Here is a 23778-nt window from a genome sequence, read left to right as displayed (position 1 = left end):
GTTTTCTTTAAGGGGTAGGTTTATGGTTGGTTGGGTTAGGGGATAGAAAATATTGTTTGGTCAGTATAAAAGTAATAATAGTCTATGGAAAGTCCCCACAATTCACAGAAACAAACGTTTGTGTGTGTTTTCATATGTATCCAAGAATCAAATTTAAAAAATTTAAATGCACACCAAATGAAGGGGATACTATTTTTATTTTACAATAACAAAAATATCTTATTTTACTATGGTGTTTAAGGTCCCTGATATTGATTGATGGTTACCACGGTCGTTTTTGTAAGACACCCCACCACCACACACGTGACAAAACATACACAAACAACATACGTCACGTGGTGCGTAGGGCAGACAGCCACTGCACTCAGATGGGCATAGAGACCTTAGGACCAGGACTACTGGTTATATTTTCATATTTCCAACCACAGATCATGTAAATCTCACAGTGATAGTTTCTAAGGGACTTCTATTCTTAATAGAGCCCGTGTCATCATGGCTTGTCCCTTACCAGGTGAATCCCGGGCTTTGGGGCCTGGTGAAGATCATCCAGAGTCTGCATCAGAGACCCGGGCGCCCGTTCGTCCACAGCCGCCTCAGCAGCACCTTCAGCCGGCGTGCGTGAACGCTGCTGCCGCGGTCATGGTAGAGGCTCTGGATGATGCAGAGGGGCTCTTTGTAGCCGTGGAGAGATGTCCGCTCTGCAACACGGCCAGACGCAGACTGACCTGCGCCCGCTGCATCCAGAACGGCGATTTCGTGTATTTTGACGGGAGAAACCCAGAGAGGTGTGTTTAATTATTTTATTATTATTATTTACACTATGCTAACAGCTTTCAGGTTTATCGAGCTTTCACACATCTATTTATTTTATTTAACCATAAGTGTTTTCGGCGTTAATATGCGTTTTGTGAACACGTTAGATAGAATTTAGCTAATTCATGGCCCTCGAATCGAATGCTAAGTTGCTAACTCTGTAAACAAACTGTCAGATAACGAAGATGTTTAAGTTTATGCGTTCTCGTGCTTGTCAGAAGTCAATGGTTTGGTTATTTAAATAGGTTTTCTCCAGCTCATTATTAAAAATGTTGTCATGGCTTATTTTCGTTTTGTAAAGAAACTTTGTGACAGTTTTTGATATGCCAATGTGTAACTTAGACCTGGATAAATTTAGCTGAGTCAAATGGCTAAATGTAACAATGCATTTATATAATAACAAATATGTGTATATATATATAATAAAACAGCAAGTGAAGTGTGTATTACTCACTATATTGTTTTTTTGCCATCAGGTATTCAGAAAAGCTTGAAAGACTACAAAAGCTCAAAAATGAAAAGGAGAATCTTCAGCAGAGGTATTATATTAGCATTGTGAAATGCATAAATCAACATTATTTACAGATAATACCCAGTCTGAATTTTCCTTTTGTTTCAGAGTCGTCAAAGCCATGGACAAGAAGGTCCAGGCAGACCAGCTTGTGAGTATTTTTGTGCATGTTTTGTTTTAAGTGCTTGATTTTAAAGTTAAAGGATGAGAAATTATAAGCCTGTTTCAAGAAAGTTCTCACAATAATGGTTTTGTATTTTGTGCAACACAGAGGTGGAAAATCATGTCATGCAAGATGAAAATCCAGCAACTCAAAGAGGCCATCTGTACCGGCGATGAAGAAGTGAAGAGTGGTGAGTATCACAACAAAAAAGATCCCAAGAGAAAAGTGTGTAAACATGCATTAATCCCATTGAGCTACTATGTGAGTTTTTTTTCTTGATTGTTCTTTCAATAGAAAAGGTTAAAAAATAAAAATAGCAATTTGTTGTTTGATGCCTTGGCTGTTTCTTTTTCTTCACCTTAGGAAGGGAGCTGTTATTGCGCTCCCAGGAGGAAGGGCAGCGACTGCAGCGTAGGGCCAGCCGACATCAGGAAAAGAGGGACAAAATTAAGCGACATAACCAACGTCTAGGCGAGCTCCTGGAGAAGAGATCCAAAGAGCTGCAGGTGAGGCTGGAGGTCCTGGCTGAAGTGCGGAGAAAGCACATCCTGGAGCTCACCACTCACATCTTCAACATCCAGGAGGAGAAGCAGGGCAGCAGGTCAGAGCAGATAAGATGACCATAAACATATTCTAATGAACATTAAAATACACACAAACATACACTACACATGGCCTTGGATGCAATAGCTTAGTTGCAATGCATTCTAGAATAGTCAACTAACTTAGATTTTTATGTGAGAACATGTTAACTTGTAAGACAGAATCATTTTGCTGCTTGCTTAGTAGAACAGCCTTAATGTGGGGATTGATGGAGCTTAAAATGTGTCTTGTACATATTCTTTGTATAGTTTTGTTTAAATCAGCATTGAAGCACCAGCAAAATAATAGACTACTGTTTGGGTCAGTAAGTTTTTTTTTTTTTTTTTTTTTGTTGAAAGAAATGAATAGCTTTATTCACTATTCACATTAAATTGACAATTTTACTAATTTAATTTCAAATAATTTGAACCTTCTGTACATCAACGCTGACTCTGAAGACTGGAGTAATGGCTGCCATCACAGGAATGAAATACATTTATATATATTCATTTTAAAATGTCCCATTTTATTATTTTTAATATACAGTGGGGCAAATAAGTATTTGATACACTGCCGATTTTCCAAGTTTTCCCACTTACAAAGAATGGAGAGATCTGTAATTTTCAGCGTAGGTACACCTCAACTGTGAGAGACAGAATATTAAAAAAAAAATCCAGAAAATCACATTGTATGATTTTTGAATAATTAATTTCCATTTTATTGCATGAAATAAGTATTTGATCACCTACCAACCAGCAAGAATTCTGGCTCTCACAGACCTGTTAGTTTGTCTTTCAGAAGCCCTCCTATCTTCCACTCATTACCTGAATTAATTGGACCTGTTTGAACTCGTTACCTGTATAAAAGACACCTGTTCACACACTCAATCAATCAGACTCCAACCTCTCCACTATGGGCAAGACCAAAGAGCTGTCTAAGGACACTAGGGACAAAATTGTAGACCTGCACAAGGCTGGGATGGGCTACAGGACAATAGGCAAACAGCTTGGTGACAAGGCAACAACTGTTGGTGCAATTATTAGAAAATGGAAGAAATTCAAGATGACTGTCAATCTCCCTCAGACTGGGGCTCCATGCAAGATCTCGCCTCGTGGAGTATCAATGATCCTGAGAAAGGTGAGGGATCAGCCTAGAACTACACGGGAGGACCTGGTCAATGACCTGACGAGAGCTGGGACCACAGTCTCAACGGTTACCATTAGTAACACACTACACCGTCATGGATTAAAATCCTGCAGCGCGCGCAAGGTCCCCCTGCTCAAGCCAGCATATGTCCAGGCCCGTCTGAAGTTTGCCAAAGACCATCTGGATGATCCAGAGGTGGCATGGGAGAAGGTCATGTGGTCAGATGAGACCAAAATAGAACTTTTTGGTATAAACTCCACTCGCCGTGTTTGGAGGAAGAAGGATGAGTATAATCCCAAGAACACCATCCCAACCGTGAAGCATGGGGGTGCTTTTCTGCAAAGGGGACAGGACGACTGCACCGTATTGAGGGGAGGATGGATGGGGCCATGTATCGCGAGATTTTGGGCAACAACCTCCTTCCCTCAGTAAGAGCATTGAAGATGGGTCGTGGCTGGGTCTTCCAGCATGACAATGACCCCAAACACACAGGCAACTAAGGAGTGGCTCCGTAAGAAGCATTTCAAGGTCCTGGAGTGGCCTAGCCAGTCTCCAGACCTGAACCCAATAGAAAATCTATGGAGGGAGCTGAAACTCTGTGTTGCCCAGCGATCTGGAGAAGACCTGTATGGAGGAGTGGGCCAAAATCCCTGCTGCAGTGTGTGCAAACCTGGTCAAGAACTACAGGAAACGTCTGACCTCTGTAATTGTAAACAAAGGTTTCTGTACCAAATACTAAGTTCTATTTTTCTATTGTATCAAATACTTATTTCATGAAATAAAATGGAAATTATTAAAAAAATCATACAATGTGATTTTCTGGATTTTTTTTCTATATATTCTATCTCGCACAGTTGAGGTGTACCTACGATGAAAATTACAGATCTCTCCGTTCTTGTGGGAAAACTTAAAATACTTATTTGCCCCACTGTGTGTGTGTGTGTGTGTGTGTGTATATGTATATAATAATAATAATAATAATAATACACAGTACACGCACATTCTGTGTAAACAAACTTTTATTTTGGATGCGATTAATCATTTGACAGCACTAATATATTTATAGAATTTATATATATATAAATATTTAAGAGAAATTTTTAAGTATATACATGCGTGTGTGTGTATTTATACATACTAAATATATTCAGTACACACACACACATTATGTAAAAAAAAAAAAACATTTAATTTGGATGTGATTAATCGCTTGGCAGCACTAATACTAACAATAATAATAATAAATATGCTTTTTATGAATAAAGCATAATGCATCATGTGAAGTATTTCTGGCCTGCAGGGACCCAGCAGAGGCTGAGAATGACCTTGCTCTGACCTCCAGCACCGTCAGTGAACTCGCAGAGGCGAGGCGAATCACCTACAGCTCAGGCCGCTGGATCTGGGACGATCAGAATGGAGAGACGAGCATCAGTATCACTGGGCCACACGTCACACTTCCCAGTAATGGAGACTGTGCAGCCTATTACAGCTGGGTGGAGGAGAAGAGTGGAAATCAGGGGCCAGGTACAGAACTCATGGGTAATTACTGTACATCTCAAACATTAAATCCATTTTAGAGTTATAATCTAAAGCAAACTTTAAAAGCTTTATATGGGTTTTTAAAATTGATCTTTTATAGTTTTTCAACTTGTTGCTCACCATGAAAATAGTCAAGGAAGCTGGAATGGCGTTAAAATTCCAACCGATTGTTATTTCTCAGTGCAGTGATAGATATGTTTAAATATATATAAATATGTTTACATCCTTTCAAAATGCAATACATTTAGTTTTAATGCTTTCTGTTCCTCTTGAAAGGAAAGAAAATATTTAACAAATGAATTTTACAGAATCGTTTATTTTCTTGTGTAGAGTTGGACCACATCAACCCGGCGCACACCATCAGTGCCGCTCTCTGCTATGCTACACAGCTCATCAATATCCTGTCTCATATTCTTGATGTCAGCCTTCCGAAAAAATTGTGCAACAGGTTACAGCTGCATGTTAATTGTCTATTATAGTTTTATTCGTATTTTTATTTTTTAATTTTAATTTGACTTGTTTCAGTAACTTTTTGGCACTTTTTTTTTGGTTTATTTTTAAAATGTCTATATAGGTTTTTTTTTTTTTTTTTTTTTTTTTTTTACTACATGTGGTTATTGTAAATGAAAATGCTAAATGTTGCCCTGACATTAGGGCAGTATGTTGCCTCATACTTTTTTTTTTTTTTTAAGTAGTTTATTATAATATAAAAATAAATGTCCTGTATTCTGTTTTGTCTTTTGTACAGTGAGTTCTGCGGTGATAATCTGACCCGCTACCGATTCACCCGTGCCGTAAACAAACTCAACACCAACATCCTGCATCTCTGCTTCTCACAGGTAAATTCTTCTCAAAGCTGAAACCGCTCTGATCTGAGAAGTCATATTCTGATCTCACGCCTCATGTTTATGCTTGATTCTTCTTAGCATGTTGACAGCGAGCTGCTTCATCCTCACCACACTTTGAGGAATATAATGTTTCTGGTGTCTCCAGCAAATAAGAAACTTGGAAGGTGAGAAATTACATTGTCCTGTTCCTTAGTGAAACTATTTTCTTTTATATTGTCCATGATGTATGTTATTGCCCATTATTTATGATCCAAATAAATCCCAATAGATAAAATCAAGTGTTGTCTTAATTATTTGCTGGTGAGTTTTTTTTCACTCCCTGTATAATTATTTTTATTTCTTTATTTTTTTCCACCGTTTAAAAACTTTGGCGTCAGTATAATTTTTTTGTTGTTGTTGTTCAGAAAGGACACATTAAATTGATCAAAAGTGACATTAAAGACTTTTATAATCTAATTCAAAACAATTCTGTTCTTTTGAACTTTATATTCATCAAAAAATCCTAAAAAATTAACATGGTTTTTACATCAATTATAATAAATGTTTCTTGAGCAGCAAATCAGCATATTAGAATGATTTCTTAAGGATCATGTGACACTGAAGACTGGAGTAATGATGCTGAAAATTCAACTTTGTGTCACAGGAATATATTTTTAAAAATGTTGTTTTAGATTGTAGTAATAATTCACAATGTTATTGTTTTTACAAATAAATGCAGCCTTGGTGAACATATGAGACAAAAAACATTTAAAAAAAACTTGCCGACCCCAAACTTTTGAATGGTAGCGCAAGTCATATTATGGAAAACTAATGTGTTACAAACATTTCCACACTTGTTCACTAGAACCGGGCCGTTTGAGGTGAGCGCTGACTTGGAAGACTCTATGGAGTTTGTGGAACCGGAGGCGGCTGGACCGGCGGAGGAGAGCGGAGACGAGGCTGTGACGGATGAAGAAACAGACTTGGGCACAGATTGGGAGACGGTTCCAAGCCCTCGCTTCTGTGACATCCCTTCCCAGCCTATGGATCTGTCCCAGAGCGGCATGCAGGCGTCCCAGCCAGTTGGCAATGCAGGGGGCATGATCTCCTCTGCGGCTGCCTCCGTCACGTCCTGGTTCCGCTCCTACACCGGGCAGCGCTGAGACCTGGTGGATGTGGGGGTGGTTCAACCGGTTAGACCTATGCAAACACCCCATTACTGTCATCCTCACTTATGTCAGCTTGGCCAGTGGGAGAAATAAAGGGAAGTTTCATCTGACTGCTCATACTGAATAAATGTGTGGTAAAAACCAGAGTGAAGCATGTGATCTGGCGAAGCAACTCTTGTGTGGTTTTATTGCAGGACGGAAGAGTGTAGTGAACTACGTTTGCATTTCTGATCTTTTGTAGCTCACATTATACTGTAGACACCAGTCAACTTTATCCAGTGTACATTGCCAAATATTTTTGTTTGCTCATTGATGCAGAAATTGCACATTCGAAGCATCACTTGGGCAGACTTTGCTTTTAGAGTTTGTTTGATGGATTGCACCTTTTCACCAGCTCCTCAAAGAACCTTACTGTATAAATGTTGCTGGACTTGTCTGATAGAATGGCAAATATTATTGGTGTGTCTTGTTTTATTAGATTAAAAATTTACAAGAGGAATTGTATTTTATGGACAATTAATTTTTTTCCCTTTATATTTCCTCAACCACCAGAAATATCCTGCTTTGTTATCCATTGGGAGAGAGGCTGGCTGTCTGTTTGCTCTTATGATTTATGTACAAGTTTATTTTTTCACCATCTTTTGTTGTCGACAAAAAATACATTTACCTAGTTTCATTGTAGAAATGTTTTATTTGTATTAGCAGACTTCAATTATTAAAAAGAATACCTCTCTGAAATGCAATAGGAAATTAATAATTAAATTATTCCTGCATACATATACTTTGAAAAGGAATTGTTTAAATATGTAGTATATGGTCTCAGTTCCATTATATTTCTACTCTCCTACAAGACATGAAAGCAAAACTCAAGTATGTGTGAGTACATTTCAAACCCTAGGATTTTTACCTAGGACATTTTATACAAGTTTAAAGGCATTAAAGGAAAGTTAAATGTGCACCAAATATTAACTTGGTTTTTCTGTTATTGGTAACAAAACATTAGTGATACAACAATCCATACGAACATGCATTAGTATGCTCAAGACCTTTGTCTCAAAAATGCCAGGGTAAATTTAAAATTTAAGATTTTTTTAAATCATGATTTGAAAGTACTGACAAAGGCAGGCAGTTTTTAAACAATTTACTGCCAGCTAACTTAAATCTGAGGTTTGACCCACTTATTCTCCATTGGAAACCACTTTTTATTGCTCAGTAACATCTTCCACTCAGGAATGTGCACTTGAAGTCAAGGCTTGAAACATAAGAACCAAAATGAAAGCTAATGGATGTAAAGTTTAGATCTAAAGTTTTTAAATTAAATCCCAGTTAGGATTGATGTGCATTTTTAATAGATTTATGTACTATAAATTCAAATGTTCTAACCCAAGACATCACCAAAAAGTAATAACTATCAGCTTGTATTTAACCAAACCATGCTTACACTAATCTAATAGAAATACAAGATTTAACTGATTAATACAAGTATGCTGTGTAAGTATATAAGAGGGGAAAAAAAAGGATAGAGCAGAACATTGGTTACAAATTCTCCAAGATATACTTTATTGAAATAAAATGCCTTAACAGGCAGAGCACAGCAATGTCATTAACAATTTTTACAAATCTGACACACTTTGGAAAACAGTATATTGCAATGAACTTTTCTTTTTTTCAGATGATGTTCAGGTTTTCACTGTCAAGACGGAGAAACTCTCTTCCCACATTCAAATGTTTCTTGTAAAGAAACAATACATCATACAAGGGAGATATCAATACTTAAAATGAGAAGAATATGCACTACCCGTTCACATGGGTTTATCATAAGAGTCCCACTGCAAAACAAGAGCAACCATTTCACATAGATATCTACAAACACAAAAAGACAGCATAAAACGAACAAGGCAATTTACACTATATTAAGATTAAATGCATTTCACGCCACACTCGTGCCATCATTGATCACCCTGTAATGATGTATAGGAATCTGTGCTATGTACAATGTAAACATCTGGGCTCAGAACAATCTCAAAGTCAATCCCATCAAGTCACAAAGTAATTTCGCCACCTAACATCCCAGGACTTTTTAGCGGTACTAAGAGATGATAACGGGAGATAGGGAAATGGAGCAAATGTGTCAGTAACTCATTGTGCCCTCGTTTAAAGTTTCCCTACTGGCCAATGAGTTAATCACGTATGCAAGTACGTTGGGAGATATACAGAACTGTAAATGCTCAAAAACGTTTAACATTGCAGACTTAGTCAACATCAGTGCAGGAAATACAGTCAGGGTGTGTTACGAAGCACAGAAAAAGAATGGTGGTTGAACTGAAAAAATAAGTTAGTCAATGCTTACTCGAAGTAAAAATCATCAAGCAGTACCCAGATAGAACTCTGCAAAATTCAATCTTTAAAGGTTAAAGTGCAGAACAACATTAAGGACCTGAGGAGGGTTTTTGACAGGGGAATTAGTGATTGGTTGGCAGAGTAGAAGTTCATAGACCCAGCAATTTCTTATTAGTTTCAGCAACCTGGTTGTAAGCACTATACATTAAAAGCGCACATGCTCATTGGCAACACACAGCCCATTCACACTAGCTACTCTCACTTATACACAGGCCTCAGAAATAAAACGCACACTGCAGATGTCTTTCTGGCACACTACAGATCCTCATCAGTGTCCCTGCTTTTCTTGTAAATTGGCATGTTGATGCTATGAAAGGCAGGGACCCAGCGGTTGTCATGAAGTCCCACATTGCAACCAGGTGTGTCTTTGTGAGACCTGCGGCAGCACATCCAGTAGCCCGGGCCATATGGTAGCGCCTGGCAGTAGGGCTTATGATGCCAACGGCAGAGTGATACGTCACCACGGTCATACCGCTTCTTACACTGCTTGCAGGGATCGTCTTTGTAGCGTGGATCACTCACCCAACGAGAGTCCGCCGGCCGTACGGCGTAACTCTCAATGATAAATTTAAAGTAATGGCAGGTGCACTTGAGGGCAGCCAGGCTCTCAGTAGGCAGCAAGCAGAATATCTTTACAATGATGTGGTGCGGCAGGAAAGCCATGTACTGCAGTGGTTCCAAAAGCAGCTGGATCTTGAAGCGAGTTTCAAGAAATTCATGAGACACTAGGCGGCGTAATGGAAAAGGCACAGGCTCCTGACTAACTATGAAAGTTTCTCCTCTCTCTGTCTCCTCAAAGGTTTGATGATTTTGGTCGGCCACAAGCCCATCCTTGATCTCCTCTCTGAAAGACACTGAAGTATCGACAGAAAGCTCAAGGTCCTGGATGTTAGAAAGCTCTTTGTTCGGTGATCTGCGCTTTGATGGAGAGGGCAGGTGATGTTCCTTCAGAGACTGAGGAGAAGATATGGCAAAGAACAACACGCCTGGTATCGGTTCCTCACTGCACTCTGAGATGGCATCCTTTGGTGAGGACTGCAGAGTCTCAACAGCTGTGCTAGTTTCCTCTCTTGAGATACAAGAACTTTCTACGTCCTTGAGGGAGCAGGTATCAAGCCCACACTGCGAGGTCTCTATCGACTCAAGGGTCTTAGGTGGGGAACTCCGTTTGTCTAAATCACTATCCAGTTGCTCTGGGACACTCTCAACTCTAGAGTCCTGAGGGACAGTAGGCGACACTGGTTGAGATGACAGCAGGTAGGGTTCTGACCCTGCCAGAAGCACACGCCCCACCTTCCTCCGTAAGCTATTGTTTCGAGAGAGGTCTCCTCCACCTTCCCGGAGGCTTTGTCTACTCAGGCACTGCGACTCCAACTTGGCCACCATATCCAGAACTCGAACAGACTCTCCTTCGTCTTCCTGGACCTCCAGTTTTTCTGCAACCTTGGACTGCTGCTCTGCAGGCTGAGGGACGGTTCCAACTTTGGATAAAGTGATGGTGATGGTGCTGGTGCTGCGTAAGGATGGGACTTTGGAGCTCACCTGTTGGTCGCTGGCTCTTTGCTCCAAGTATGCCACCATCTCCACCACAGAAAGTGTCTTTTCATCCTCTTCTCCCTCTGTCCTGACTGCATCATCTGCAACTCCTTTGCAAGGATCGATGTTCTCATTGAGTGTCTCCTGTTGAGATACTTGCGGTATTTCAGTTTTTGGGGAAGAAGGTTCCATACTTATAGACTTGTCTGAGTTTCCAGACCTTCTCCTGCGTTTAGCCACAGACCAGTCACCATCCCAGCAGCCTTTGTTTTTAACGGAGACAGTCCGCAGCTCTGGGGCAATGGCTTCTGTTTCTGAGGGGTTGTCAACAACACTACTGCAAGTACTGCCACACTTCTGAGATGCAAAAATGGCGATTTTCTCTTTAGTGTTCCCAGGTTTAATGACAGCCCATATATCCAAAGATCCATCTGCATCTTCTCCTTGGTAGATCCTAAGTGAGCTTTCATTCTCCAAACCAGTTGAATGTGAGAGCAGAACTAAAGAACTGGTAAATGTTTTGAGAGAGGATGCTCTGTTCTTGCGGGCCCCACTAATTCGAGTTGGTGCATTGCTCCCACTGCCACATCGAAGGGTGTTGGTGGAGATGACACTGAGGGGACACCGGTTGGCTGTGCCGTTGCCAGGGGAGCCCATGAGCCCACACGCCTGGCGAACGCCCCACTCTTTCCTGAGCACTCCCTGCTGGTCGGCATGGAGGCCTCTTGTTCCATCGTGCACAGATTCCCGATGTATCTCTTTACCTTGTGGTCTGGGGTATGGCTTGAGGTGCATGGTGGTAAACCTAAGCAAATGTGATAAAAGATAATTTTTAAAACAAATACAAGGTGTTCCACAAGTTGTAACTTGATTATATCTTAAAAGGGTAAAAAAAAAAACAAAAAAACACTTTTACTATTCCAAGGTAGCATAAGCACCTTAAAAGGAATCTTTCAATCCATTCACACAAATTACACAAAATTTTGTTTTATATGGCGTTAAAAGACTTTAAATATGGGAAAAGTCAAATGGGATTTGATGGCGATTGGCACAAAACCACAAGAACCGGACAAGGCCTCTGCTCAATCTGACTTGTGTTGCAGCCTGGAATTAAACCACGCCATGCTGGTTTCATCTTGCCAGAGCCTGGTTTCTCCCAGGGGGTTTTTCTTCTCCATTTTTGTCACCAATGGAGTTTGGGTTCCTTGCCACTGTCGCCTTTGGCTTGCCTAGTTGGGGACACTTGATTTCAAGCAATACAATATTATCGACTTGATTATATACTATTTGAACTGAACTGAGCTGGACGATGACAGAACTGAATCAATGATGAACTGACTTTATAACTGAAAAAAAATTAGTGTTTACTGTTGTCCTCTTGCATTAGCAACACTATTTTCCAGTTTAAAACTGCAAAGCTGCTCTGACACAATCTGTATTGTATAAAACGCTCTATAAATAAAGTTGACTTGAAGCCATGACAGTCCATGTTTACTACAAGTTGTCCCACATGGGGAAAAAAGCAACATATTCTGCTGAACATTCTTCTGTGTTAAAGGATCATACAGGCTTGGAAACTAGGTGAACTATTCTTAAGGATGCAAGTCTTTAATCAATGAAAATCTCTATACCAAAAAGTCATTTCTTTCATATGCCCATTTTATTATTTGCTAATTTATTTATTGGAAATTTTATTCATGCACATTAGATATAAAACTGTAGAATAAATAGCACAAAAGAATTTAAAGATGGAAACTTAAAAAATCTGCTGGTGCAAGCCATCAATGCAGCAGGTTCTTAGCAGTGTGTTGAGCACGTGATTATATAGCACGTGCAAAATGACAAATAACTCCTCAAGCAGAAGAAGTATCACAGTGAGCACAAGGGCTAGCTGTTCCCTCTGGCCCTTAGGCTGACATAATGGGAGCAGAGCCACCCAGGTCCAGACACAGCTGGGTTCTTACACAAGCACTCAGCTGACACAGACCCAGCTGCCCTACAAACAAGCCTGCGGCACCGCCAACAGCAGTATCTATGTGTGGGAGGACCGAACTCTCACAGACACAAGTGCATATAAGGCATTCTTCCACTGCAGATTCAGACCTGATAAAGTGGTACTGGGGATTCTCACGTGACTTAACATGGGATGGCATTTGGGAAGTGTGGACAGTTATTTCAGAGCCAAAGTGAGAGTAGGAGGCGACTTGCTTGCTCAAAAAAAAAGGGGGGGGGGCTGCAGCCATTCATTTGATGGTAAACATGGAAAGTAACGTGTCCACTGAGAAGCGAGAATACCATTTGGTGTGTCCTTGGAAAGCTTGCATAGACCAGCATATCTCCTTCTGTGCCAAGCTTCCTTTATGGCAAACAGCAGGAGAGGCCAATCTGTAAGGTCAGAATCATTTTGTTGAGCTGGTGTCTTGGACAAAAAGTGGGACAACACAAAAGGCAAGTCAACAGTGGCTTTGATTGTCCATGGATACAGGCACGCTCACATTTCCTGGTGCAACCCTGCCTCAGACTTCCTGTTCTTGCCCTTTTTTTTTTTGTTCTAGCAAAGCTCAAATACCGTAGATTATCTTTAGAGGTAGGCCTACATAACTTCAACAGTTGGACAATTTTTGGTCAGGCTAGTGTTGTCAAAAGTACCGACTTTGGTACCAGTCGGTACTGAAATTTTGAAATTTTCCATTTCCCACTAGCATTTGAGTGCTGTTGAGCGGATTTTTAAACACAGCTGATTTGCCGTTGGCTGCTGATTGGACATTTTTTAAATTTCAGTACAGACTGGTACCGAAGTCAGTGCTTATGAGAACACTAGGTCAGGCATAAAGAAAATGGTTGTCTGATTAAAAATGTCAACACTGAATACAGGAAGGTAATGGACTGAGTTAGCTAGCTTCCCCCCTTTGTTCATAAAATGATAAACATCAAAAAGTTTAAACATTTAATTTGACATAAGTTGATGGATGACAAAATACCACATAAAAGAAAACAAAGAACTGTACTGATTACTTCAAAATCTCTAAAGAACCTCCCAGTTTGCTGAGGAACACCATTGCTGGACAGGAGTATGATTACCCTGGAGGCACACCAGCTCCTATCTGGCCCTCAAATGCTGATTTTTACCCATTACACAACCTGGCAACAACATACAGCTGCCGCCCAGCCCTTGCCCTCAACCCACCCACAACTCAGAGTTTCCTTGAGACCACGGGCCAAAACACATGTGTGAGTTAATGATAATTTGAGGGCAAAAAAAGCACAACAGCATTATGCAATAAGAAAACAAATACCCACAAATGAAAAGCAAAACATCAGAATGAGTAATGTCAAAGGATGAAGTGAGCTCATACTGAAATCAGCACACTGCTTCAGTTAACAGGAGATTTGTTTGGTCCCCTCTTCTTGTAAACGCTCAAGACTTCCTCTAAAAGGGGCCTGCCAGAGGACCTGTCCAAATGATGGGGATGGAGGGGGGAACGAAAAAGGATGAGGTCACGATTATGAAGTCTACTTTGCTCCAATTATGTTGTAACACTGTTGTTCTTCCTGAGGAAAAGGCTGAGCATCTGGGTCTGCACACTTCGCCGCGTGTTGCCGCAGTCTATAGCTCATGTAGCTTAGTGAGACAAGACAACATCGGGGTAATTAAAAGCGAGATGGGAACAGGATCTCACTTTTTGTGAAGGTAAACACGCAGAACAGCTAGTTTTTCTCCACCCCACAATATGCTAAAAGCGAAGCATTTCTTTTACTGACAGATACATTAGGAAGGAAAACTCTCTACATGAGCACCATGGCTCAACGTGTGCTAACAGTTCTGCCACAGCTCAACACCAAATTAATGCCAAATCTACATTGTAAATGCTTTTAAAGTTTTTGTTATGAAAACATATTTTGCTGAGTGTCGATGTCGGATGTCTCATCCAAACAATTAATTAAAAAAAACCTGGACAGAGGGCGACATCCATGATGATGAACAGATGCAAGAGTTTTTTGGTTTCTGCTGTTCATTTCCAGAAAAACAACAGTGAATTCATTCTAAACAAATGCGAGTGAATTACCATTAAATTACCCTCAAAATGTGTGATGTCATGTATAGGCTTGAGTGCAGTAAGTACTAATTACCTCCAGACTGATGGCGGATTGGAGGCTCGTAACCGTGGTTCCCGGTAAGGGGTGGGGCTGCAGTAACTGATAGTTTCACATTTCTGAGGCATTAGGCTCCTCCTTCCAGTAGGAGCGATGTCTCCCAACAGAAGGGCTCAGGACTCCAGCCTCACTGCAAAACAACAATGATGGACAAAATTTAAAACAGTTTGTCTTTCCAACGTGTATACACATGTACAAAGTCTATACAAGGACAGTTTTGAAACAAGACCCTTATGGCATAAACTTACTGACAACTATAGTACTTTATAGAATAGTTAATTTATTGCAGATTTATTTTTATTGGTTTGTACAGTTGGGCAGTTCTACCAGCAGTAAAAGAATCTAAAGATTCTTTCGTGTCGGTTAACTTTTAAAACACTTTGTTAACGCCTCTCAGTTCTCTTTCTGTGGTCTCACAATGTCTCTTCTACATCATTTCTGTACTAGCTCATATTTGGTGCTTTTCTAATCACTTCTCAAACCTGCAGCATTTCACATTACTTTTTTCAAAGCTTTTGTTGTAGTATTCACAATTTGCAAGTCACCTTTTTAACATCTGCTAAAAATGTTCATAATTTTAGATTTTTTTTATAACTGTGTAGGTCATACTAAGCAGAACCTAATCAGCACACATTGATTTTTGCCCATTATTCCAGCTTATTCGTTATCAATTATAATGCCAACATAGGAGAAAACACTGATGATTTTGTAATGTTTTCTTGCACCTGGTTTTCATGAGCTGATTTTTGAAAGTTAGCAGAATCACGTTGTACACGTAAACGCACTCACGAGTGCTTCAGGTTTTAAAAGGTTCTGCAAACTGGCTAGTGGTGAACAAAAACACACTCGGACACAAGTGTATAATCTATACATTTACAATCTACCCCAAGTATTTTGTAGTGGTAATTTTAACCACCTGCAATGGCTACAAATGCTGTGCCTCAACAGAACATTAAACTACATTCCAGTGAGATGGCGTGGTTATGGCTGTGATGCATTATGGGGTCTTATGGCAATTATGGAGTATTTCATGTCAAAAAGAATTGAGTCATGGCCACAGAGGGCCTGAAAGTTTTGTCTTCCAATGCATACTAAAGTTCAAGTTTGGTTAACTCCGACCTGCAAATTTCCACAAGACATTTAACCAATGCATCACAGATTAACCTCGTGGGTAAAATTCAAATCTGCATAATTTGCAAAAGTGTGAAGGGTCCGATGTAATTGTGCATGCACAAAGCCTAATGTGACCACAGTTTAACTTAGCCAATGCAGTATGCAGCAAGCACTTGTGAGGGTGTAATTCTAAAATAACTAGGCTATATTTTAACAGACACAAAAACCTAGATCAGAGGCCGAGAACACTGATGTGAGAAAGCTTTAATAACCTGAATTGGTAACAAATTGGGTCACAGGTAGAGCATCATTTTGTTAAGAAACTGTTCAGATATAATCCACAATTTTGCAAAATGTTTCAACTACTTCAATACAAATTCAATGCAAAAAAAACCCCCAAAAAAACAACAGTACATCATGTCAAATGATATTAAAAATTCACAATCTGAAGGTCAAACTGCAGCTCAAAAGATTATGACAGACATAATATGGAAACGTAAATAAAACGGCATAGATAAGTGCATGTGAAGTAAAGCTGAACAGAACACATGGCTCTGGATTTCTTATGCCCATTCCCTCTCCAGGGGCTCGAAAAGCAGCCAAGCAGTTTGTTTTCAAAGAGATACTTCACCCATGAAAAGCAGATAAGCCTGAAAAAAGATGTTTTTGGAACATTATCCCCGTGTCCCATCCATAAGCCCATAAAACGGACACTGGCTGAGCTCACCACTGAGGACAAGATTACATGGTCTCAACGGACAGACCAAAACAAAGCAGAGATAACTTCATTTCCTCTTTCTATCCATGCGTTCCGAGTACTAGCATGTTCATGCAGCTCCTGAGGCAAATTCACAACCGAGCAACCACCTAAAAGCCTGCGCAGCGTCAAAAAAATTATCCTTACAACAATGTTGTACATGCGTGTCTTTTATGTTTACTCACATGCATCCAAGCTATTTGGCAAGTCAATGCATTGTAAATTCCGCCGCTCCGACATTTGCACAGTATTCCATTACAGAGGATAGTATGTACACAGTCGTCAGCACAGCACGTGGTTTTATTGGTCTGACTGACACCCTCCAGAATTTCACCTAAGCAGCTGTGATTGGCCGGGACAGGAGGACTCCTCTTACAAGCACGTGTGCGCCTGCCGGAGGAAATAAGCCCAGGTCTGATAAGGAGCCAATGGGCTATTCAAGATCTCTGCATGCCTATAAATGGAAAAGATAATCAATACTTTTGGACTTTCGCTGAAGAACAGGGTCGGAGTGCAGAATCTGCCTGCACGCATTTTCCAAACTTTACGTGCAGTGATGCAAGCAAAACAAGATGTGAGACAAACATTGCCACACTGAAATACACACACATAACTGCACAATGCACATACAAAGTCCTTTAAAGGCCCGAGAACTTCTCATATCGCACTTCCTTCACCTGAACTTGCTTGCGCTTTTCCAAAAACAATGGCAGTCATTCAAAAGGAGAGGTGGGGCGGCTGCTAAGCTTACACAATGCCATTTCCAGACCGTCTAAAACAGACCAGCTGCTACAATAGCTTTCATAGATCTTTCCAGATCTCAGGCCCTGTAAAAACGTAAGAACATAAATCAAAGAACCACGCATCTCTCACGGTACAAGCCCCAAGAATTTTCAGCTGCTCTTTCAAACAGAGGAGCCTTTGAGTTTGTAGAAAGTGTCTTGGAGCTTTTGGTCCAAACCAAAAGGGATAAAGACAGGCTACATGTCATATGTCTGCAGCGGCATATTCAGAATTCAACTCTAAATATTGCACACTGCAAAGTATGCAACGTATACTGCTAAATATTTGTCAAAAATGGAATGCAAAAAAAGTATGCATTATGTCAAGATTACTATGCATGCTTAAATTTGAGATATAAAATAATTAAAAATATTTTCAGTTTGGGCAAATTGTGAGTCAAGAGAAATTTAACTGTGGTTGATAATCCAAATGCAGTAATCGCAAAGGGAATTAAATGGTCAAGTTGAACGCTTTGCATTGACGGATACAGTATTCCACATAGCATGTAAACTTGGTCATTCGGCTATTCTGTGTATACAGATCATTTGCATATTATAAACAGCATACATGCAAGTGTTGTAAAAAGAACCATCAATGCAATTCTATTCATATAAATAAACAAAAAATATACTGGTCTTTCTGCACTGTCTTAAAAGATGCTATGTGCAATCAAATTATTCACCAAAAAAACAACCAAAACAAACAAGTGCGTACTAATAAACATTGATGTTTTTGTCCTAAAATTTATCCCATCTTAATACACAGCAGCAGACTGAATTTCAATTTCCCACCGGTTCTTCAGTACAACTTCCCTTCCTCAGAAACACTGAAGCAACTCTGTGCTTTTCTATTTCAAATCCAGCAAAGGGAGTCAATGCATTTTTCAATGCACTTGGCATATGGACAGCATTCACTTTTATATTTGATTTGGTTCGCTTTCAAATCAAAGCACTTGGGAGTTTTTTTCCCATCACTGAGCTGTAGATGGGTTGTGGTGGAGCTATTGTGCAATGATTTGCCTTCTCAAGTTGCCTTCCTGCACGTTCTTGACTCACAAACAAGCTCGCGATTATCTTTGCCCTCTCTGTCCACTGTTGTTTTGATTGCTGACCCAAATACATATGTGCTTATATTTAATAATTACTAAACTGTTAGCTTAGTTGTCTATATTTCTAAATCTACTACAAATATGAAAGCCAAAACACTCTTTTTAAATTTTAGCAGCAACTTCAGCATAAGATTATCATAACAAATAAGTGTTTGCTCCCAAACAGACTTGTGTACCTATTCAATGTTTGCATATGATACCAGAAGACTTTATCTTATAGTCCAAGAACCAACCAATGTTAACCACTCAGCAGATTGAACTTCTTTGAAAGAGGTCATCAGTAGTTCAGCAAGCTAACAACAAAGACAAATCAATCCGCCTCAAAGTCCTTAATGAAGACATCAACAACTACCTGTAGAGCCTCTGATTTCCCAACAGCCATGGCTCTGAATTCCAGATCTCAATAGAAGTTCACACATGCTCTGTAACTGCTTCTGTGACACTTTGAGCGACCGGTCATGATAAGGGTGTGTGCATGTGCAATCATCCTGTTGCCAAATACTACGCTGCTACTCTGACACCATACTAGGAATAGACAGGTCAGGTCAACAAGCATATCAACAGCCCAACCCAAAGTAACCATCCAGGACAAGCAGCATAAAAATATAGCACCGTTATACATTCATTGCATTACCTCAGACAAAACCAGGCCTTTGAACGGTCTTCGCCTGCTGAAACCTGATACGTTGAACACACCTAACGCAGTCGGCTTTCCAAGACAAATTTGTTGCCATTGTAACTGCTATCTGTCTTCTCTCTCGCTCTCCTATTAAATCACCCACTGTCATAAATATCTGTAATGAGCAGACATGTGAACACAGCCGTATGATCTCATTAAGAAGGTGTGCCAGCTACGCTAATGTTCTTAGTAGGGTTCAACAGAGTGTCTGCAATGAGTCCTTCCCTGTGGAATGTTTCGAGTTTAGCATGCACAAAAAAATACTCTAAAGTTAGCTTGTGTATGATGGATAAGTAAAAAAAAAACTAAAAAAAACAGGACAACTTGCATTTTTATATAAACTACCATCAAAGGTTGAGGATGGGAACATTATGTTTTTTTTATATAAGTCTTAAGGCTGCATTTATTTGTTAAAAAAATAATATTGTGAAATATCATTACGATTTAATAAGTGTTTTCTATTTTAATAATATTTAAAATATTTATTCCTATGATGCAAAGCCGAATTTTCTGCATCATTATTCCATTGTTTAGAGTCACATGATCCTTCAGAAATCATTCTAATATGGCGGTAAAACATGTTTAATGGTATCTTACAGAAGTCATATGCTGGTGACTGTCCACCATTCAAATATAAATAAATAAATAAATAGAACATTTTCAATTACTAATACAATAATGTGAATTTATATAAAACTAACCAAATGAGCTCAGCTTGTTTAACTGGATTTTGTCATTGTAAATCATTATAAATATTGAAAGAACAGCCCAATTATTCAGTCCATTAGTGATTCAGGCAGATCACTGGGTGAATTTTGTAGTTTAGTATATCTCTATTGTGCATTTCTGCCCACAAACATATCAAACAAAAACAAAAGAACTTGCTCAGAGGTAGACAGGAAAAGTGCATGCATAAAGAATGCATTAATATTCGTGGAAAACAAAGGCTCTGGATTTCACATGCCGCCCAAATAATGCAGTTAATCAGACACAAATTTTTGCCACACAAATACATCAAAGCATTTCAGGCTTAATGAAAAACACACTAAACCCCAGTTCCAAAGGGGGCAATGCAATCCCATTCCCAACTACATTGCAGACCTGCCTATGTTTAAGACAAAAGCTTGTCCCAACCTGCTGGGTATTTCTTCCCTGCGAGAGGTTTGTATAAAAGCTTTCAGTGGTTTTCAGAGTGAGGTAAGGTACACCTTTCTGCTTCACACTTCCCTTTAGTCTGCCACATGATTCCAGGCCGAGTGGCCAAACAGGTTTTCTTAAGTAGTCCAGTTGTCAGACTTCCCTCGCAAGAGCTCATTGCGTTCAAACAGGTGGTCAGGTTCAATTGTGTTTTATGAAGTGCTCACTTAACTAAGTATATTCTCACTGCATTGCATAAGGCAGCCGTCAAAAGAGAGTTGCTGTAATTCTGCATGTTTCAACATGACACCAGTTGCTTAAATCATAACTAAAATAACTTAATTTGTATGTAATCACTATACAATTATGGTATGCCTCTGTATCAAACACTATCTCATCTAAGAGTCATTTACTGTTCAGGTTGGTGTTGAACTTTCCAGGTTGTGTATTGCAAAATGTACGTTTGCTTTAAAACAACTTCACGCATGTTCTGCAGCTCTCCGGTTGTTCACAAAGATACGACTGAAATCTACATTTAAAGACCTTCCAGAAAACAATGTGCCACCTTGACTGCATTGACCCACCTAAAATAAAACAACCTGGAAAAGTGAAAACAAATGAATCTGTGTAAACATGGCCTACAGGATGACAAAAGGACAGCAGAAAATTGCTGCGACCACAAACGAAACTACCCCACCACCACATCATCATCTGACAAATACGTATGAGGACGTTTATCACATCTTTAACGGGATGTATGGCCTGGTTTTGACATGCCGCATAACAGCTGACCAGCAAAGATAAAAGCCACTCTTTGAACTCCTGATCTGCAATTAACAAAACTGTAGAGTTTCAAAATGCTCATTTCCACCTCCCCCATTATGGAAAAACAAGGCTTGCGGATCAGCCCACTGTTGGTAACAACTGACCTGTTAAAAACACGCTAGGCTTCAGATCAAAATTTGGCTGCAAGCTCGACTTCAAGAAAGCAAACTTGCACAGACTACAAAAAAATTAGAGATTATTTTTGTATGACTGATTTTGGTATAAATCATGTTTTTAAGTGTCTAATAACCTTGTGTCTGAAAAATGCCTAACAAAAAATAAATAAATACTTGTAAGTAACTTTTAATTTTGACAAACAACGAATTAAATCAGCAAATTAATACACTTAATCTATTGTCAAAATTGGTTGAATTATTACTGTATCCGGTGAGACTGAGCTGCTGGTATTAACACCTTCCACAGGTGCAAAGTTCAGAAGTGTAATCAAGTAGTTAAACATTATATGTTTTTAGTGTCTCACTCACCTCCAACAACTTAACCATGATTTCTCAGATCAACTAATGCACATGGACACCATGATGTGTGTGTTTCGGTTAAATTACAGCAATTGGGTAGAACAATCTCTATAGAAGTCATACAATAATATATTCATAATCAGCATGTATGTGTGATCATATCCTCATAATAGGGCTTATGATGGGTCGAATTCATCAGGTTTGCCTAAATTCTCATTTGTATGTAATCTGAAAGCCTTCAAGAGTCAGAAAGGCTTTTGAAAAAAAATTTTTTACCTAAAAACATTATAGCTCTGTAAATCTGAAGTAGCTTAAAACTCTCTAAAATGTAAGGCACATTTTCTTAAAGGAATAAAAACAAACCTGAAACTGAAATTAAAATAAATAAAATAATTAACATAGAAAACATAAACAATAGACCATTGCACCAAAAAAAAAAAAAAAAAAAAAAAAAAAAGTTGACAAAGTTATTAATTAGGGACCACAAGTTAAACATCAGTCATTTGCACTTATACAATTTTAAAAATGTCACTGAAAATATACAAACATAGACAGATGGATAAAAAGAGAGAGAAAAAACAAACAAACCTCAAAATAATAAATGTAATATAGAGGCGTCTAACCTCATTAGCACTAAAGCTAACTGACAGAAACGCCATCACATACATCTGCTCCTTAAAGAAGAGAAAAATAAGAGTACTTAAACGGTTATATGCTCTTAAATACACATGCATAATCAATAAGTCAACCACAATAAGTCATTTAGAGTCTATATAAGGATGTAGGTCCTGTTTTGGGGGTGTTTAAATGCTAGTTCCGCTCAGCATATGACAAATCGAGGAAAAAACAAAGAATAAATGCTACATTTTCATCACTTTATATGCAAGTTAAAGCCATTGAAACTCAGTTAACGCTACATATAAAGGTATTTATGACTGACACGTAACGTTAGGAGTAATAAGCCAAACATAAGGAAATAAAGAAGATTAAAAACTGACCTGAGCAAAAATAGAATAAAAGTCGCAATGGAGAGGTGAACTGACTTGCTGAAGGGGGAAACTTTTCGTCTCTTTGTGTCTTTACTCGGGTGAATTCATCTCATCTTGTCATAATTTTTAAGTCGTGTGTCCTTCAGGACTCGACGCTTCATGTCTGCGCGCGCGTGTGTGATCAGATCAGACGAGCGCGCAGCGGACACTGCCTCGTATATGGCGAGCACGCGCATAAAGACACGCGCGCGAGCGTGAACGAATCCACCCAGTATACAGAGCACCGCTTGGGATGGGCAAGTTGCGGGGTTTGTTAATACATTTTTGGAAGATTTTGCGGGAACAATTAATAACATATATACTTAGTAGTAATAAACCATTAACATTTACATACAAATATTCGAGTGTCATTTAAAAATAAAGTACATTTTCCGTCCAGTAGGATGATTTGATGATTTTAAAGATTTGTATATATAGAAATAAGCCCAAAATAGTTAAATAAAAAGTTTATGTGAACCTGGACCAAAAAACCAGTCATAAGGGTCTTTAAAAAAAAAAAAAAAGAGAGAGAGATTTATGCATGCAATATAATCTGAAAGCTCAATAAATAAGCCTTCCATTGATGCATGGTTTGTTAGGATCGGACAATATTTGGCTGAAATACAACTATTTGAAAATCTGGAATCTGAGGGTGCAAAAAAATCTAAATATTCAGAAAATCGCCTTTAAATTGGTCCAAATTAAGTTCTTAGCAATGCATATTACTAATCAAAAATTAAGTGTTTATATATTCACGGTAGGAAATTTAAAAAAATATCTTCCATGGAACATGATCTTTTTTTACTTAATATCCTAATGATTTTTGGCATAAAATAATAATTTTGACCCATACAGTGTATTTTTGGCTATTGCTACAAACATACCAGTGCTACTTATGACTTGTTTTGTGGTCCAGGGTCACATATATTTTATGTGGTTATTTATTCGTTTTGCTTATTTTTTTGCATTGTTTTGGGCTTCTGTTTCTATCAGTAATTAAACAATACAAATCTAGCAAACTATCCTTAAAT

General features: G+C 39.0%; 2 protein-coding genes across 14 annotated transcripts; one reads left to right on the top strand and one right to left on the bottom strand.

The window, feature by feature from the left end:
- The first annotated feature begins 313 nt into the window (after nucleotides 1-313).
- Nucleotides 314-8293, top strand: LOC306886571 (beclin 1-associated autophagy-related key regulator-like). Of its 4 annotated transcripts, none has more exons than XM_079443782.1 (11): nucleotides 329-433; nucleotides 512-785; nucleotides 1290-1352; nucleotides 1433-1475; nucleotides 1596-1677; nucleotides 1851-2088; nucleotides 4516-4739; nucleotides 5085-5202; nucleotides 5503-5593; nucleotides 5681-5766; nucleotides 6447-8293. In XM_079443782.1, the coding sequence occupies exons 2-11, from the start codon at nucleotides 640-642 to the stop codon at nucleotides 6742-6744; spliced, it is 1389 nt and encodes a 462-aa protein (XP_079299908.1). In that variant the 5' UTR covers nucleotides 329-433; nucleotides 512-639; the 3' UTR covers nucleotides 6745-8293. The 4 variants fall into 4 exon arrangements, with proteins under 4 accessions (XP_079299905.1, XP_079299906.1, XP_079299908.1 ...); XM_079443781.1 differs by having other exon boundaries at nucleotides 345-433; nucleotides 4516-4754; XM_079443779.1 differs by having other exon boundaries at nucleotides 314-785; nucleotides 4516-4754; nucleotides 6447-8291.
- LOC306886570 (F-box only protein 34-like) lies at nucleotides 8285-22944 on the bottom strand (the record flags this gene model as incomplete). 10 transcript variants are annotated; one of them, XM_079443776.1, is made up of 4 exons in its annotated part: nucleotides 22718-22887; nucleotides 22308-22393; nucleotides 14818-14971; nucleotides 8285-11491 (listed from the first exon to the last, which is right to left on the bottom strand). In XM_079443776.1, the coding sequence occupies exons 3-4, from the start codon at nucleotides 14907-14909 to the stop codon at nucleotides 9406-9408; spliced, it is 2178 nt and encodes a 725-aa protein (XP_079299902.1). In that variant the 5' UTR covers nucleotides 14910-14971; nucleotides 22308-22393; nucleotides 22718-22887. The 10 variants fall into 10 exon arrangements, with proteins under 10 accessions (XP_079299902.1, XP_079299903.1, XP_079299899.1 ...); XM_079443777.1 differs by having other exon boundaries at nucleotides 22343-22387; XM_079443769.1 differs by lacking the exon at nucleotides 22308-22393 and adding an exon at nucleotides 12982-13071 and having other exon boundaries at nucleotides 8288-11491; nucleotides 22718-22944.
- Nucleotides 22945-23778: the final 834 nt, after the last annotated feature.

Source organism: Barbus barbus, assembly GCF_936440315.1.
Source record: "Barbus barbus genome assembly, chromosome: 20".
Lineage (NCBI taxonomy): Eukaryota > Metazoa > Chordata > Actinopteri > Cypriniformes > Cyprinidae > Barbus > Barbus barbus.
Note: the sequence above shows the minus strand (reverse complement) of the source record. Positions and strands in the feature narration are given on the sequence as shown.

What these genes read in the sequence shown, in the direction of transcription:
- LOC306886571 (XM_079443779.1), top strand. Translation starts at nt 493, where the DNA reads ATGGCTTGTCCCTTACCAGGTGAATCCCGGGCTTTGGGGCCTGGTGAA. An exon ending in AGGTCCAGGCAGACCAGCTT is followed by an intron (nt 1,476 to 1,595) that starts GTGAGTATTTTT and finishes TGTGCAACACAG; the next exon opens with AGGTGGAAAATCATGTCATG. An exon ending in CGATGAAGAAGTGAAGAGTG is followed by an intron (nt 1,678 to 1,850) that starts GTGAGTATCACA and finishes TCTTCACCTTAG; the next exon opens with GAAGGGAGCTGTTATTGCGC.